Source organism: Apteryx rowi, unplaced genomic scaffold (assembly GCF_003343035.1).
Source record: "Apteryx rowi isolate R43461 unplaced genomic scaffold, aptRow1 scaffold_286, whole genome shotgun sequence".
Classification (NCBI taxonomy): Eukaryota; Metazoa; Chordata; class Aves; order Apterygiformes; family Apterygidae; genus Apteryx; species Apteryx rowi.
This window is the reverse complement of record NW_020449263.1, coordinates 597,826-615,540: the sequence shown is the minus strand read 5'-3', so window position 1 is coordinate 615,540 and position 17,715 is coordinate 597,826. Positions and strand designations below refer to the sequence as shown.

Genomic DNA, 17,715 nt, shown 5'->3' with positions numbered 1-17,715 from the left:
CTAAGATACATCTCATCTGTCCTCTAACCACTGTCCAAAATGCACAATTTTAATACAAGTTAATAAAGAACAAAGAACATTGGAAAGCCTAAAAAAAGTAAAAAAGCTTTTGCACAGCAGGATTACGCGAGGTCTTGGGTAGCTGTGTTCACTGGCTGGCTTTTGAAGACCACTTTTTGAAGGTGGTGGTATTAACAATCCAGATGGTAGTCGGGAGTCAGGAGAACTCCTAGGAGTAAGGGTAATGGAAGACATATCTAAACAAGGAGGTGAATCCTCATTGTTACACCAGAAAAAAGTAGAGGGTCTTTGAAACATATGTTCATCGTTATCACACTTTAAGTGCAGCAGCTGAAAAGGAATTACAGAAAGAGAAAACATTCTGAGGAACAGAACATGGTAATGTCAGGGAAAAAAGAAGAAATACATTTCATGCTTCAAAAAAGTTTGTTTGCAAGCTGTTGTTCAGTGCTATAGTGACAAGATAGAGAACTCCAAAATATTTTTAAATAAAATCAAAAAATGTACCACAATAAAAGGTAGCCCAGCATTAACTGGCATGAAGAAGACTTGCTCTTTGATTGCATCAAAACAAAATGAAGGCATACATCTTTCCAAAAGTGGGTGTGGCAGATGCATTGACTCATATTTGCACATGGAAATTAGCAGTTAAGCACACATCCAGTAAGGAGAGTTACTCTGGAGGTTACAGCATAGGCCAGAATTTTCTTTCACTGTGATCTCTGTACGAGGCAACACCTACCATTTACATCCCACCAACTTTGAAAGAAAAAATTAATTAACTAAAATCTTCTTACAATAGAAGTTCACAGTGTACAAATTGTAAAGCTCACATTACTATTTTTATTTGCTATATTTTATTTTCCCATCTAAGGAATTTGAAAACCTAAACATTTACGGACAGTAATGCCCTTCTGCAATCTTTTCTATGTGCATGAATAACTAATTTAACTTTGAGAATGAACTGAATGGTACACAAACTGAGATCCTTTGTTGTAATTACAAAGGAATCCTCATACATCTACCACTGCCCAGGATCCAGGACAGAATAAAACTTCTTTTGCTGCCTGGGAAAAAAATTTTTTGAGGACTACAAGATTCTCTGGATCTCCAGAGCTCCTTAACAGTGAACCACAGAACAGCTTCAGAGAGGCAAACAAATAATATCCACACCAGAATGCCTAATGGCAGACGTTAAGGGCATTCATCTAAGATGACAACTTAGACACAAATAACTTCAAGATCCTGGTCTGAATTAGAGAAGAAACTGAACCTAGTTTGTCTCACATTAAAGATAAGTACATTACTGTATATTCCACCAAGATTCACTACATATTGAGAGTGAAGCAGAAGGCTTTGTCCACTTTGATAAAAAACAAACAAAAAAGCCCACATTAAACCCCCTTAAGTTTTGCCTGAATAGGGAACATCTGCAGTCCTAAAAAGCTTCAAAAGAAATGAATTCTTGTCTAGTTAAGTTAGAAATACAGAGCCTTTAGCACTCATCTTCGAAGGAAAAGCAAAAAGGAAATGTCTTCAAATATTTGATTTAAGAAACATGCCCCACCAATCCTTCTACTGGGTTCAAGTCATAATTCCTACCTTAAAATCTGAGCAAAACAGCTTTGCACTGTTAGAACAAGGCTATAGAAAAGGACAGATTCATCTTTGAATCTTAACGGAAGGAACTGATGTCTTGTGCAGACAGTTGCTCTTGGCCAGGGCAAGAGGTTATACACCCAGAATGCAGGAACTGGATTTGTGCTGTAGGTACCTTGCCTAAAAATCACCCTGGCTTGCCCAGGAGGAAACACTGGTAGATATGCGCAGCGAAAATTCTGCTTTCATTTTCTTCATACACTGTCACATAACTGATAGGACAACATTATTTCATTGAAAGTCTGGCACAACTCTATTAGATCAGGATTTGATCAATGATTTTAAACCAATTTTTTCATAGTTATGTAGAAAATAAAACATTTCAAATCTTTTAAAATTGAGTCTCAGTTCTTCTTTCCTTTCTTTACAGATAAGCCAGGTTAAGGATACAAGTGTCTGAATTTAATAACAATGCCATATTTATGAGAACACTAAAAATGAACACCACAAAACTCTCTATTCAAAATTAGCAATTTCTAAGAAAAATACTTCCGTTACTAAGCTGGAATTGCAAAACTGAAGATTTGGAATGGCAATCAATAAAAATGAAGACAAAAGACTTGCATCATTTTGATTAAAATTTCAAGAGTGTCRCTATGCTACAACTACACAAGACTTGCAATGCATTGTTCTCCCACTACTGTGTAATACTTGCTCCTAAATATATATGGAAAAAATAGATCTCATAATAGTTAAACACTGGAAGATATTAAATGCAAACAGTCAAATTGTTTCGCTGAAATACAAAACAGCAGAGGATGACTAGTCTCCATATAAAAGCATGTTTATCACAAAAAAATAGAGAAACTAGTAAAATGCATATAGGATGCAAAGCAGCAGAAATATAAGGATGATGAACATGTATTGAAAGGTTTCGATATAATAATACAGTGATACAAAATTTGTAACAGACATGTTTCCTCATAATTATCTGATAAATGAATGTTAATGTTAGGTAGTTTGGCACCAGATATGGTGAGCCAAAATATGTAGTGCTTTATATGACCATTTTGGAAATACATTTAGTTTCATTAACAGATTTAATTTGCACTGCTGCATGGAATCACACCACCTCATTCTGTGCCATATTGAGTGCTGCTCTGCCAGAAAGACCTCAGCATTTCTCACCCAGTCTCCGTGAGGCCCACAGCTGTTTTATGCTTATAGCCCGTGGCATTCTAGGAGCCCACAGATGGGACAGGTCCAGCAGGAAAGTGCATGCAGCAATGGAAAACAACTAACGGAAGGCCACAAAGCGATGGGTGACACAAGGCTTTAAAAAGTAGAAAATAGCAAATTCAGAAAATGCAAAAGGAGAAGGAAATAGCCCCTTTCTCTAAGAATGCAGCCTTAAAAGGGTCTTGGGAGTGATGAATGTGCTCTTTTGGTTGTTTTGCCTTGTGCTTTTGCAGGGTGTTTTAAGAAGCTCTTTCAAAAAGCCTGTCTGTTCCTCATTTAAATTCCCACATGGTCTTCAAAGAGTTGATCTGTAAACAAGACTTATCAGTTAGGCAAAGAGTTACTTGGGAGTCCAGCAATTTCCTGGTTCACAAGGCTGCCAATAAAAGTGTGTCATATAGGGAGAGATCAAAATCAGAGAGTGTCCTAATGCCCCTCCCTTCACTGAATAGAAACGTATGTTATAAACGATTTTAGAAAGTCTTACCTATTCCTTTGATCACTATAAAAGTTCCCTTTGTTACAACAGTATGTATCTAGACTCTTCTACACAACTGCAATTTCTGAAACTTAATAGTCTTATGTAGTAAGTAAACAGAGAAAATACAGTAAAAATATATTAAATTGCCATGTTGTATGGTAATAGTATATATTCTGAGCTTCCCACTGTGTAACACTGAACATGCAATATTGATAGGGTTGATTATTATGACTTTCCAGTTTGGGTCCCATTTTGTCAACACAAGAGAACAGTATGACAATGATTCTTCACCTAGCCACACGTAATGAGGTTAACATACGAGGTCAGTAGACTGGGTCTCTATTGTGATTCGATGTTATTACATACCTGTGAAAAGATCTATTTTTGCCTTATTCTACTTAGTATGATGTTGAAGGACTGTTTGGTTACTTTATACCAGAAAACGTAGCATGATTGAGTTTCTTAACAAGAAATCATTTCAAAAATGGTTTTAACCAGGAGTCTCAAGACATTGATTTCAAGCGCTGTGTCATATACCAATAGTAATCACATAAGTGGGTTAATAAATTACGTGTTTTTCTTAGAATATTCAAATCGGTAATATAGTAACAGCCACAGTATATAACTGCAGTAGGAAACTGTGACCTAGAATTGGAAATTATGGAGTTAGTTACAAAACTAGTGATTGTAAGCTATTTGAGATTTAGGACTACTAAGGATATATTAGTTGATAGTTCATACAGTACTGTAAAAGCATTAGTAATTGCATTAAATAACCATTATGTCTTCAGCTCATTTAGTACTTCTTCAGTAACAAGTTTTTTTTAACATCATAAACATCAATAGAATTTTAAAACCTAGTGAAAAAAATCTCACTGAACAGGATATAGAACATAAAATTGAAAGAGCAGAAAATAGTTCCAGGGCAAATAAAAAATATGCAGGTCCTCCCACTTGGCAAGCAGTGTTAATGGCAACACGAATCAAATAATGTGCCTAAACATATTCCAAAATTGTTTATCGAAAATATGCATACAGTTCCAACTTCTATCTTGTTTGTTTTTCTTTGGTTTTTTTTCCCCACGTTAAAGCTTTTAATGAGGATAACAGGTACATGTGACCTATACCTGTATATCACTAAGAACTTAAAAAACGTCTAATCAATCAATATCTTTAATGCTCTAGGACTGGCTAAAAATGGATTTTTTGGTGACACTGACACAATAAGCAAGATTGAGTTATGTGGGCACATACATATTACATCTCCTTGACAAGAAGATCTGCTTCTTCAGGATCTGTATGAAGATCTCAAAGCAACTAGCAAGTCAACCCTCCCACCCTCCAAACAAAGCAAACAAAAAAAACAGCCAAAATTTCCCTGACACTTATGGTTAAGGGAGGAACACAGTTCCTTTTGGGCTGCTTCTCTCTCGCTCCCAACCATTTCCGCTTACCTTTTACTACTGCCCTTGAATTCTGCTTCCTTCATATTTCATTGTCCTCTCTGTTAAGTTCTTTTCCTGAATATTCCTGTTTTTTTCCTATCTAAAGGTGGAGTCATGCAGTTGTCACAACTGCCTTCTCTGCTTAACCATCTTGCTCAAAGAGAAAACTTTCAAGGAATGCTTGAGAAACTTCAACCATCCCCTAAATAAATAAATAAATAAAAATCTCTCTCCTCTCATCAGAGGTTCCTTAGTGGCCAAAAATGATTTACTGTTCATTCTACTAGAAAAACTGATGGTGCTAACCGTATGCAACTGGTAACCCACATGAACGCTATGTGTACAGCTAATCTAGGCTACTCTAAATAGCACCAATAGTAAAAATATGCTCAATGTCATTATAAATATCAAAAAAAAGGTCATGTAAACTAGTGCTCCCAGGGTTGCACTGAACTTTGGAAGCTGCATTTACACACGGGGGCAGTATCCAAACTTTTATTGTGATACAGACTTGAACAGTCACATTATAAGAAAATAAAATGAAAATCAGATTGTCCTCACATAATCAAGACCAAATGCAAGAAAGACCAGTGATTAATGTATTGCCAAACCACTAAAACAGAGGAAAAGTAAACAGCACAGATACAAAAGTAATGGAAACTTTAGCTGTACATCCAAAGGAGTGAGGGACAAAGCAAAAAGCCTCCCATGCCAACAGTTCCTATGCCAAACATAGTTGTAGCTATACAGGAAAACTATTTTAAGGAAACCACATTTTGATATAGCATGCCCTTCAGAAATCTATTCAGGAAATGATAAAAAGGCAACAGTTTCTATTGTATAAGCCTTCTTTACTGGCAAATATATATATTTTAGTGGCCAAATTTTTAAAATTTTAGGAAGACTAGCAATACTGAAACACAACAACCCAAAACAGAAAAAAAAAAAAATCACTAAGCAATTTATTATTTACAGAACATGCTGACATAAACCTAAACAGTTATAATAATACCCTGACAGAAAAAAATATGTACAGAAGATTCATAATTCGATATTTAACTTCCCAATAAATTTTGTACTGAAGCGTTTGATTATACAATCGAGTTGACTTTTTTGTGGTTCCAACTATGTTCTCATTGTTTTTAATGGCTTCTTTTATAGATTCAGAAAGAAATTTTATTTTTCCCATACACAGTTTATGTACTGACAAAAAAAAGCAACTAAATGAGGTTGATGTTAGCTTGGTCATTTGACTAGATTTAGAACAACCACAGAAACATTTTGGTGGTGAGAGCAAATATACCCATCAGAAGCAGAAGCCTACTGCTGTCAATAGTTTGCATCCACTTACACTTCAGAAAAATGTAAAGGGTACATTAAAAAAATATATACATATTTCGAAATAGTGCAAAGTCCAAATGCAGGAGCCTTTGAAGTTAGATACAGACAAAGTATATCTGCATATAAGAAAAGGGTACAACCCTGCAGGGTTTTCTTAGTTTTTACACAGTTCTTCTCAAGATTAAATTGAATAACCAATGACTATTTATTCAAAACTAGCATCCTGGGATAATATGTATTTCAAGTCCTGAGGAAGGGCAATATTGCAAAAATCTCTAAAACCATTCCAATGAGACTGAATAAGAATTTTTTTTTAAGTCTTGTAATATTGCATTTTTCATGCATATAGTTTGTACCCATTTCAGTCTGCCAGTATTTTAAAATAAGTCCTCAAAATAATTCCTTACATAGTCTGCAAAAAAATCAGTAGTACCGGTAAGGACAATCAGGAAAGCAGTTCTATATTACGTATCTCATATATTTCCCAAACATTCCTATAACTTGTACTACTTCTGAACTGTAGAGAGAAAAAGTGCCCGTGTATTTTTCCCTTTTTTACTGTTTTCATATGAGAGTACATATATATTTTTTTAAAAATAGAGCAATTGTTTTGATTATTACTTCCTAAAAAAGAATGCAATTAAAACAATTGGTGGTGGATGTTCCAGGGCAAAAAACGTTCTCTTATAGGTAACTGTGAATTATCCAAAATATTCAGAACTCCGTGCTTAAAATGAAACTTCAGTTTACAATTCACACAGTACTTGCACTTTTTTCTCTTAGTTAGGCTCTTGATGGATTTTGCATGCATCATCACCTAATTTTCTTTGGGCACATTTTGATGTYGGGTAACTACAAATTAAGAATTTTTAGCACTATGTTTTGCAGTAAAATGTTCCACATCATTACCCAAGAGTTCAATATATGAACCCACTTCCATCTCCTTTTAGAGAGGTAAATCTCCACCAGTAATTTCAAATATTGCACTCTAGCCTTGAACATTGAATTTGTTCTTGAAAATCACGTATATAAAGTAACATCTTTATTAAATACGGACAAAACATCTTTAAAAACATTTTGGAAGTAAAAGAGAATCAGAATTTTAAGTCTTGGGCATATTCCATTTGCTATTGAATATGAATTCCAGCAAGCGGCCTTAACATACATCTTTGTACTTAGTTATGAAGTCTATTTTAAATGACAGTGGGAAGTCAGAAAAATTTACTTTAAATGACAACCTGGTTGTGCCTGTTTAGAACTGAGGGATACCAACACTAGATCTTTTTTTTTTTTTTGGACATGCAGTGAGCCAAACATTTGATTATATATATATCATATTAAGTTTACCTCCACAGTTTACAGATGCTCTGATTGTTGTCTTTTTGATATTGAAAAGTCAACTCTTGACAGCTTAAAAACCAAAAGAGATCTTACTTGTATATTCTCAGATAGGAGAGGAGACTATGAAATCCAAACAAGAGATACAATCTAGCACTGTTAACTGGAAAATGATCTGGGATTCAGAAGACTTGAGCTTTAGTCTCATTTTCAGGAAAAGAAGAAAGGGCTTTTTTATAAAAAAAAAAAAGTCAAGATATGTATCATCAAATCATATCTGCTGCTATTGCAGGCACCCTATCATGAGATTCATTTAGCAAACCCATCAAACTATCTTAAAAACTGTTATGACTCCTCTTCCCTGCACTGAAAAGCCACTTCACAACCACACTATTCCACTTACTTCTTTTATTTTTATTTTCAACCTAATTGGTCGACTTATATGTGTTTACTCTTAAGCTAACATAATTACAACTCCGATTTACAATGTACACAACACAATTTAAAACAGACCTATTGGAATGATCTCTCTTCATAAGGCACAAAAGTTGATAGTACTTGGTAGGTATGATTATGTTCCTATATATGAATTGAGAAAGACATTTTCCTGAAAATGTTTATTTTTATTGTTGGCTGCACAATTCATCAAAGAATCATATACAGCTTGGAAAGGAYCTTTGGAGGTCATCTAATTCAATCTCCTGCTCAAAGCAGGATYCAATTAGAGGTGGCTGTTGAGGACCATGACCAGTCAAGTTTCGAATACCTTCAAGGACAGAAATTCCTCAGTCTCTCTGGACAACCTGCTTCAATATTTACTCATCTCATTTATCTAAGTCTACTGTACGTCACAATGAGGTTAGATATTAAACAGGCTGTTATATGGTTCTTACTGCAATTCTAATCATGTGGAAACTCAAAAATTGAGATAGGAGAGGGCTGATTTTTATAAAGATTAAACAGTAAGTAAAGCAATAAAATTATATGTGAAAACGAATTCCTGATAATGAATAAAATGAATTATTTTATTAAATGGTGAGAGATTGCAATTACTGAGAGATTGCAATTATACTACTTCATTTCTGAGAGTAATTTTCACTAGTAAGTTAGATGCCAGAATTGCGTAACATTAGGGGTTTTTTTTGTTTTGTTTTGTTTTTAAAGATTTGTAGTGTAATTATACAGGTATAATAGGTAGCTATGGTATCATGGAAAAAAAAAGCTCTATGTTAAATGGCAGGTATAAGTAATGATATGTTTGTGACAGGAAGTTCTTAGAAAAATCCAATTTTGCAATGCCCTAGTGTTCTCCTTGAACCAGATCCTTTAAATGCAGAACAGAGTTCTTCATCCTTCACTAATTTGCTCAGGTGTCTATAAAAATGAGCATTTACTGTCGTTAGGCACCAACAAATAGGTATGATAAGAGGATTAAGAAACCACAATTTACTGAAGGACGGCAACTTGCACTTTTGTTGGCTTGCCACAATCTTACTGTTACTTAAGTACTGCATTTCAACTGATACATGATCACTGTATGTTAATCATAATCATTAGAAACAGCATGGATACTAACAATTATCATAACAGATTATCATAAATTTAGAGTAACTTTAGATATAAAAGAGTTATGTCCATGTACTTACTGGAGATGTATGTACTTGTGTTATTCTTAACTGATTTTCCAAATCTTGAACTTTATTTTTCAGTTCTGAGTTTTCAGTTTCTAACTCTTGAATCTACAAAGCAAGTGGTTATTTCAACAGCTATTGGGATATTCATTCAATAGTAGCTACAAACTGTCCACTGAGAATAAGTTTTATCTGAATTCTCTTAACAGTAATGCTTAAATAGTTATCTGATTACAAAAAGTAATTAAAAACAAGCTTTTAAGTCATGCATATTACAACCTTGCTTTTCTCTTTAGTGATCACGCAAGATGGTAAAACATAAAATATTGTTTCATAGTATCAGGTCTTTTCCAGTTTTCTTTTTCAGTATTTGTTGAAATTCTTAGCAATCTGAGAATAACATCGAAAATTATGATGTTGTAGAAAGTAGCACATAAATACAATAGCACATTCTTTTCCTCTCTTTAAAAATTATAATGTAGAACTTACTCTTTTCTGTAAACCTGCAATTTGTTTTCTTGTCTCAACATCTTTTCCTCCAGATTCCAGAAACTTCCTGTAAGCTAAGTCAAATGCTTGACCAATTGTTAAAGTGATCTCTTCTGCCTTTACATAAAACACAAGATTGAAATTAGCGTATTAAGAATATTTTATGTAATTACTATCTTTTCAGAGGATCACAAAATATTTTACATAATGTACCACATTCAAAGAGATTGCTTCATCCACCATTAAAGTCAACACTGCAAATGAGCATGGTAATCACTCTTCAGCAAAATAACCTGATACGTAATACGCTAAATGCAACTGAAGAATACTCTAGACAAAGAAGGGAAATTGAACAGGCAGAATACAGTTAGCTAATTCTTAGTACTACTTATGCCTCCAATTTCTGTAAATACAGCTAGCATGATGCTGTAAGTCTGACAATTTCTGAAGCAATTACAGCCTTTTCCATTGTTAAATACATTGCTTTAATTTTAATGGATGCTCAACTGTTTTGCCCCCATTGCTTTTAAATTTAGGTTTCAATGCTTATTTTTAGAATTCCTATAGTATACCAATTATCAAAGTGTAGACAAATGTATTTACCTACCCAAGTATTTAAGATTACAAAAATTCAACCGCAGAGAATTTGCATTTGTATTTGCAACATATAATAATGTGGTAGTTCTGTGCAAACTTGCATCCTATATTGTGATGTTTATGCACAATCTATACAGAGAAACTACTTTTAAAATAAAGGTGGTAAAATAATAATACAAGATTGAGTATACTAAGGTTTAAAAAAACCCACTGACTTATATGAGGCACCAATAAACGGAGGACATATGCATATGCCATCTGCCTTAATACTTTAGTGCAGGAAATAAACATACATGGTAGTGGGGTTTTGGGTTTTTTTTGGTTGTTTGTTTTGTTTTTTTACAGATTGGCAGGGGAACTAAAAATATTGGAAAAACATTCATTTTGCTAAAACAAAATTATTTTTTCTTTATTGAAATGAAAAACAGAAATTGATTGTTTCTCACAAAGTGTGCTGCTCAGTGCTATGAGCATTTTTCTTTATCAGCTATAAGAGAATGAAGGGCTAGATGCATGAAAACGGTACAGAACATGATTCTTCCAGCCTTTTATCCTTCAGCTCAACAGCAGTCCCGCAGTGGGGGTGTGCGAAGACCTGGGTTCCATGGCAATAGGGAACTAACCCCTCTGTCTCTCTCTCTGCCGGGTGGTGGTGGAGGGGGGGGAAAAAATCAACCACCTTTACAGACAGTCAGTGCAAGAATTTATTCAGATCAAATTACACTGAATTAGACCAAATTAGACCAAAAAAATTGAATTAGGACTGCTTTAGGGAATAACTGTTTATATAAATAAAAGAATGGTTTATTGGATGATGGGAGTATGCAGTCCTAGCTATTTTCTTGGAAGGGTGACGGTTGGCTGAAAGGAAATTCAGGTGAGATTCTTCGAAAGCTGAGTGAAAAAAGGAGTAGTGAAATTGAAGAAAGAGGAAAAGTACAGTAAGTGATATAGCAGGGAAGACAGAAGAGGAAGAACTGGATTGGTTTGGAATAGAAATGGTACTGGTGCACAGAAACTGCAAGGGTAATTTAAAATAAGAGGAATCTGAAAAAGAAAGGCACAGGATAGACATTTGAAGAGAAAAATGAACAGAGGTGTATAGCAATTATCAACAATATTTACTGAAGTTGGCACTGGAGCAGCGCAGGTGAACAAAATCATCAGAAACACTATCTATTAAGTAATACACAATGATATATAATACATGTACATACTATAAGAGTAAATATGCATTTTTTTCAGTGGTGATTCCAGTGCTTTTATTTGTTAATTATTTTCTGTCAGAGTAAACTCATAATCTGGTTTCAGCTAGACATGATTTTCTTCATTTCCTGTACTAAAGTATTATTTTTTTCTGCTATCGCACATTTCTGAACCGTTGCCCTGTTCTATCACAGACATGAGAGAATTTCAGTGGTTGGTGAAATGAACTCTCTGGTAGTGTGTGAGGGCATTAATAACCTGAGACACGTGGCAGGGAAGGGTGTGGGAGGAAAGAAGGAGCCTTAATGTTTGAAAAAAAAAAGGCAAAAAAAAAAAGCTGAGGAAGAGAGGTCTGAGGCAGATGCATCAGCAGAAGAGTCTGTGAGGGTATCTCAGTCACTGGGTTGCAGTAATCTCTGCAGAACAGCTGTGCAAACATTTCAAGCTTGGTGGGATACAGTCTGTTCTCTGAGAGTAAGTCAGAGGGTTGGCTTAGGATATTGAGCTGGGCAGTAAGAATTGTTGTCTCAGGGAAAAAAGAAAAACCTCTCTTAAAGTAACGCAGCTAATTTACAAGGCACCACATTGGTATGAAAGATCATGTCACACCAACATCAGTCAACAGGATGGCTATTTGATTTTATTATCCATTCCCCTTCAGTTGAAGGCAGATCAAAGTCCGTAACAGAGACCCAAATTCTTCTAAAGCATCTTGCATACTTACACACTTTTCACTGTCAAATACATAGCACAAATGCTTATTTGATTCTGAATCTTTGCATATGAAAGTAAATATTCTCTTGTCAGTTTTATCATCAGCGCAAAACGATATCCTATGGAGTTGACAATTGTGCTGGACTTCCTGCAAATAAACAGAAAGATTACTAATTACTAAGGAATTACTACATTTGCTTGGGATAAAGACGAACAAAGTAAATCTCTTATTTCTTCACATACAAAAGAACAGACAAGTTGCAGTAACGTTTCTGAATGTCTCTCACTATATACTAGAGAACCCAAATGTACTTAAAGTATAACAGAAGCTAACAATCTCTTCTCTTCTAACCAATGTTCCCATTTTTACCGAATGTAATCAGGAAGTTTTTATTTGGAAGTGTTTATTTGGAGATTAATTTCTGTTTTAGAAAAAGGGTTTTACTGTTGCTCTGTGTCCCTGTGCTATTTATTTAGGGATTGATCGTGCAAAATACTCAGATCTTTTTCCAGGTGCCTTCCATCTTCACATTTTATCAATCTCCTAGGGTCTGCAGTTCTACCAAAATGAGGCCTTACCTTTCTACTATAAATACAGAAAACAGAAATAAAGTGACTTTGTTATTTAAATACAGAAGCACAGAGAAATAAATTAGAAATCTAAATAATTACTTACTTTAAAAACTAACATAAACAGTTTTATCATTTTTGTTTGCATACTTTAGATACCATAGACATATTTTCTTTTCCATTAAAAGACATGCTCCAGCTATTTTAAATGTTGCAATGATAATGTTCTTCAGTTAAGAAAGCTGAAATGAATAATCTGAACTATTTTTTTTTTGTTTTTCCTCAACGAGTGTCTTCTTGGTATTTTATTTTATTTGGCTTATTACATGGGAAAGCAGTATTTGCTTTAAAGAAAAATATGCAGTTTAGATGTGAGCTATTATCTATTAAAAAAAAGTTCCTGCGCATCACCAGGATTGCAAACGTTTCCAGGAGCCAGGATTGCTCTAGACTGCTATTATCTTAAAGGCAAGGGCATGCCCACTCTACACACAATAGTTTATCAAAAAATGTTCTATATGACCAATCTTTTCCCCTTCTCTTCCCCCCTATTCAGTTCCCTTTCTCAATGTTTACAGCCATTCTTCTAGGCACCATTCTTCTCCCATGCCCCCAAATCTCTCTTACATTTAACATTTTTCTCCCTTAGCTCTTTAACAGTTTCACCTAATAACATCTTTGTTCTTGCTCTTTTATAGATCAACCTAACTGCTCCATCATTCAAGGACAGAGCCATTTTCCTACATCCCTGCTTTTTTTGGGCTGAGTATGAAAGGAAATCCTGATACATGAGTATCCTCCTGCTCTTATCACAATTAGTAGTCATCACATGACTAAAAACCAGTATTCCTCTGTAACAGAACTGAAGCAATTTTTTCTAGAAAACATACACAGAAAAAATTTATTATAACCTGTGATGATAATATGGAATTTAAGACATTTCCTAAAGCATCTATAAAATTTTCATCACCCCCCATAGGTTACATTATGGTCAATGTCCTGGTACTACAAATAATGCAAATGGGGACTTAGCTGATTTCAGAATAGCTATGGAGCTATTTACAGGAAACCTACTCAGTATGTTCTCAGTATCATACCATTGCATACATTTTTAAATCAGCTTTTGCTGAATAGGAAATGAAAACTTAATTCAAATTTAATTTTACATGTAGCTTTAAGAAAAGCAGCGGAAGAGGAAAAAAAGACTGCTTGTAGTTGATCACAATTTAAGTTTGTAATAACAGCATTGTTGAGAGATCAGAATGTTCCTATTCCCCCAAGAACTTCTGCCCCATGGATCTCTGTTAATCTCCGCAGGAAGAGTTAAAACGACTAAAAATTTTTGGCATTTAAAACTTATTTTAAATCAGTTCTTGCCAGGATAGTGGTTTAGTACCCCCTTCTGCCCTATCACATAAGGAAGATACAAAAACTGCCATAAAAGCTGACATGAAGATTTCTTTCTCCCTCTGCTTATGAACTGTTCAATTATGGTTATATCAAGAGTTTGAAGCAAAAATGGGTTGCAAGTAGATTCATATTCTTGAATTAAAACTAGGTTTTCTGAGAGAGCAGTATCATATCACTGTTTCAATGACAGTAATTATTTCAGAATTAATAAGTAGCAATAAGCAAAAGTTTCAAGATTTAATAAATGCTTAAGATTTAAAAGCATTCAGATGTTAAAAATGACTGACTATTGAATAATTACTTTTTAGCTTGATTGTATTTATCTCATTATTCTTCTCTGAAGTCTGTGAGGAAGATGGCTTGCTTAGCATGTAACACCTTTCAAAATACCAAACCAAATAAAAAACCCACCAAGAAACGACACAACGGACTGTAACACTGCTGAAAGCAGAGGAATTGTCATGCTGCACCAGAMAAGCCTACAGTAGTGCTAATGGCCTGTTACACAATGTTTACAGACAAATGGGTAATGCACCAGGAAAACAAACTTTCTAAGGAAGAGGGGATACAGTAATCAAATTCAAAAGCAGAAGAAAAAGTAGAAAATGAATAGATTAAGGAAAGAGAGCTGCAATTCCAAATCAGCAGCACAAATAATGAGTCACTGCAAACAAGTTTTCTCCTCATTCACTGCAAACATCTTCATGTGGGCATCTACACCAGGGTGACCATTTGGAAAGGTGCCATATGTAATAATAACATGCAGTTACCACAGTGTTTTCATCTTCCTCAGTTTAAAAATCCTGGTGTGAAAGATTAAAAAATTAAATCCCACGTAGCTTGAGTCTGTATTTAGGGGTATCATATACCTTCTTGGTCACGGAGAACAGGAGAGGTGCCCGAGGACTGGAAGAAAGCCAATGTCACCCCAGTCTTCAAAAAGGGCAAGAAGGAGGACCCAGGCAACTACAGGCCAGTCAGCCTCACCTSCATCCCTGGAAAGGTGATGGAGCAGCTCATCCTGGAAGCCATCTCCACGCATGTGGAGGAAAAGAAGGTGATCAGGAGTAGTCAGCATGGCTTCACCAAGGGGAAATCATGCCTAACCAATCTGATAGCCTTCTATGATGGAATGACTGCCTGGGTAGATGAGGGGAGAGCAGTGGATGTTGTCTACCTTGACTTCAGCAAGGCTTTTGACACTGTCTCCCATAGCATCCTCATAGACAAGCTCAGGAAGTGTGGGTTAGATGAGTGGACAGTGAGGTGGATTGAAAACTGGCTGAATGGCAGAGCTCAGAGAGTTGTGATCAGCGGCACAGAGTCTAGTTGGAGGCCTGTAGCTAGCGGTGTCCCCCAGGGGTCAGTACTGGGTCCAGTCTTGTTCAACTTCTTCATCAGTGACCTGGATGAAGGCACAGAGTGCACCCYCAGCAAGTTTGCTGATGATACAAACCTGGGAAGAGTGGCTGATACACCAGAGGGCTGTGCTGCCATTCAAAGAGACTTGGACAGGCTGGAGAGGTGGGTGGAGAGGAACCTCATGAAGTTCAACAAAGGCAAGTGCAGGGTCCTGCACCTGGGGAGGAATAACCCCAGTCACCAGTACAGGTTGGGGGTTGACCTGCTGGAAAGCAGCTCTGCGGAGAAGGACCTGGGAGTGCTGGTGGACACCARGTTRASYATGAGGCAGCAATGTGCCCTTGTGGCCAAGAAGGCCAATGGTATTGTGGGGTGCATCAGGAAGAGTGTTGCCAGCAGGYCGAGGGAGGTGATCCTCCCCCTCTACTCAGCCCTGGTGAGGCCACATCTRGAGTACTGCATCCAGTTCTGGGCTCCCCAGTACAAGAGGGATGTGGCACTACTGGAGCAAGTCCAGCGAAGGGCTACAAAGAYGATTAGGGGACTGGAGCATCTCTCTTATGAGGAAAGACTGAGAGAGCTGGGCCTRTTTAGCCTGGAGAAGAGAAGGCTGAGAGGAGATCTTATCAATGTGTACAAGTATCTGAAGGGAGGGTGTCAAGAGGATGGGACCAGACTCTTTTCAGTGGTGCCCAGCGACAGGACGCGAGGCAATGGGCACAAACTGAAACACAGACACTTCCATCTTAACATGAGGAAAAACTTTTTCACTGTGAGGGTGACAGAGCACTGGAACAGGTTGCCCMGAGAGGTGGTGGAGTCTCCTTCTCTGGAGATATTCAAAACGCGCCTGGATGCAATCCTGTGCAATGTGCTCTAGGTGACCCTGCTTGAGCAGGGGGGTTGGACTAGATGATCTCCAGAGGTCCCTTCCAACCTCAGTGATTCTGTGATTCTGTGATTCTGTGATTCTTGGGAAGATTTGACCCATGTGTTATAACAAGAAATGGCACTTTAGAAGAAGTTTCCAGCAACAGAATGGCTTTCACTGTAATACTTTTTAAAAATAGAAAATGATAAAAACATTGTTAAAACAATATTTAATTACTGGGTTAACAGCACAAAAATGTGTTTCTTACCTTTGTTTTGGGGTCTAGAATTTTTACACCATAAATTGAGATTTGTAATTCAACTTTGGGAGTCTTCTGGCCTTCAGATTTCTTGATATGTCTTGCAAACTATGAAATGAAAAACAAAACAGCAATCACATTACTAGCAGTTTTCTTTATTTTTCATTACTTATTTCCTCTTAACTGTTTCAAATGAAAATTGCTTCCTTCTTTCCTTCTTCAAAATGCTCTTATAAACCATACCAACCATTCCAAAATGTAGTGAATGGGCAAACAACGTTTCTTCTTGCATACTATAGAATATTCCTATACTTAAGAATATTTTAAAATTATTTAGCTGGATCTCTACACGTTTATCTAATATTTTTGCACTTAATTTTAACTCTTGCATCAGATTTCTAGGAGGACAGCAGAAATAAGAACACCAACAGACAGAGGGTTTGTTAATTGCTTGGTTGTTTTGCAGTGAACATTACTTTTTTTTCATATCCTAATTCTATACTCATTTCTGTACACGTGCACTGAGGATATGTATCATATATTACACTACAAAAATCATAGCCCTTTTAAGCAGGTTCAGTTTGAAAGCATTACAGCTGTCAACACCTAAGAAATATTTCTATCATATTCTCATGATTTATTTGTTGACAGTTCACTAGGTAATGGCTAGACAACATTTTATATGACTGGATCAGTTCACATGTCCTATTCAATATACCTTCTATCCTTTTCTACCCCTTTTTCTAGCTGCTACATTTGACTCGTTTTTCTCTTAACTCCTGAACACTGCATATGTAATAAGTAGTGTCTAACATTTGCTACTGCATGTCAGTTTTAAGAAATGTTATCCATTTGGTTAACTTTGTTAGCCAAATATGCAATTGCTCTATATTTCACTCTGGTAGGAGCCCTTCTCCTCAAATCTTTCTGAAGTCCAAGAATGGTATTTTCAAATGCATAAATAAGGACAATGACTCACGGAAGGCCAGTGGAGTTGGACTCTGCTTGATATTTATATGTTTGAATACACTGTCCTCAGACTCACTCCTGCTAAAGTATAACTGAAGTGAGTGACCATAAGACTGGGCTTGGGGAGGGACTCTGTCTTGTTAGCAGTAGGACTGCTAGTATGCTACAGCATT

General features: G+C 36.0%; 1 protein-coding gene across 1 annotated transcript in view; it reads right to left on the bottom strand.

Annotated features, from left to right (window-relative positions):
• Nucleotides 1-17,715, bottom strand: part of GULP1 (GULP, engulfment adaptor PTB domain containing 1) — a 54,637-nt gene that overhangs the window by 18,470 nt on the left and 18,452 nt on the right. The window contains exons 4-8 of the mRNA XM_026069059.1: nt 16,583-16,681; nt 12,112-12,249; nt 9,585-9,701; nt 9,111-9,203; nt 127-351 (exon numbers count right to left, since the gene is read on the bottom strand). Coding sequence (XP_025924844.1) covers nt 127-351; nt 9,111-9,203; nt 9,585-9,701; nt 12,112-12,249; nt 16,583-16,681 — 672 coding nt within the window. The remainder of the gene's footprint in view (nt 1-126; nt 352-9,110; nt 9,204-9,584; nt 9,702-12,111; nt 12,250-16,582; nt 16,682-17,715) is intronic.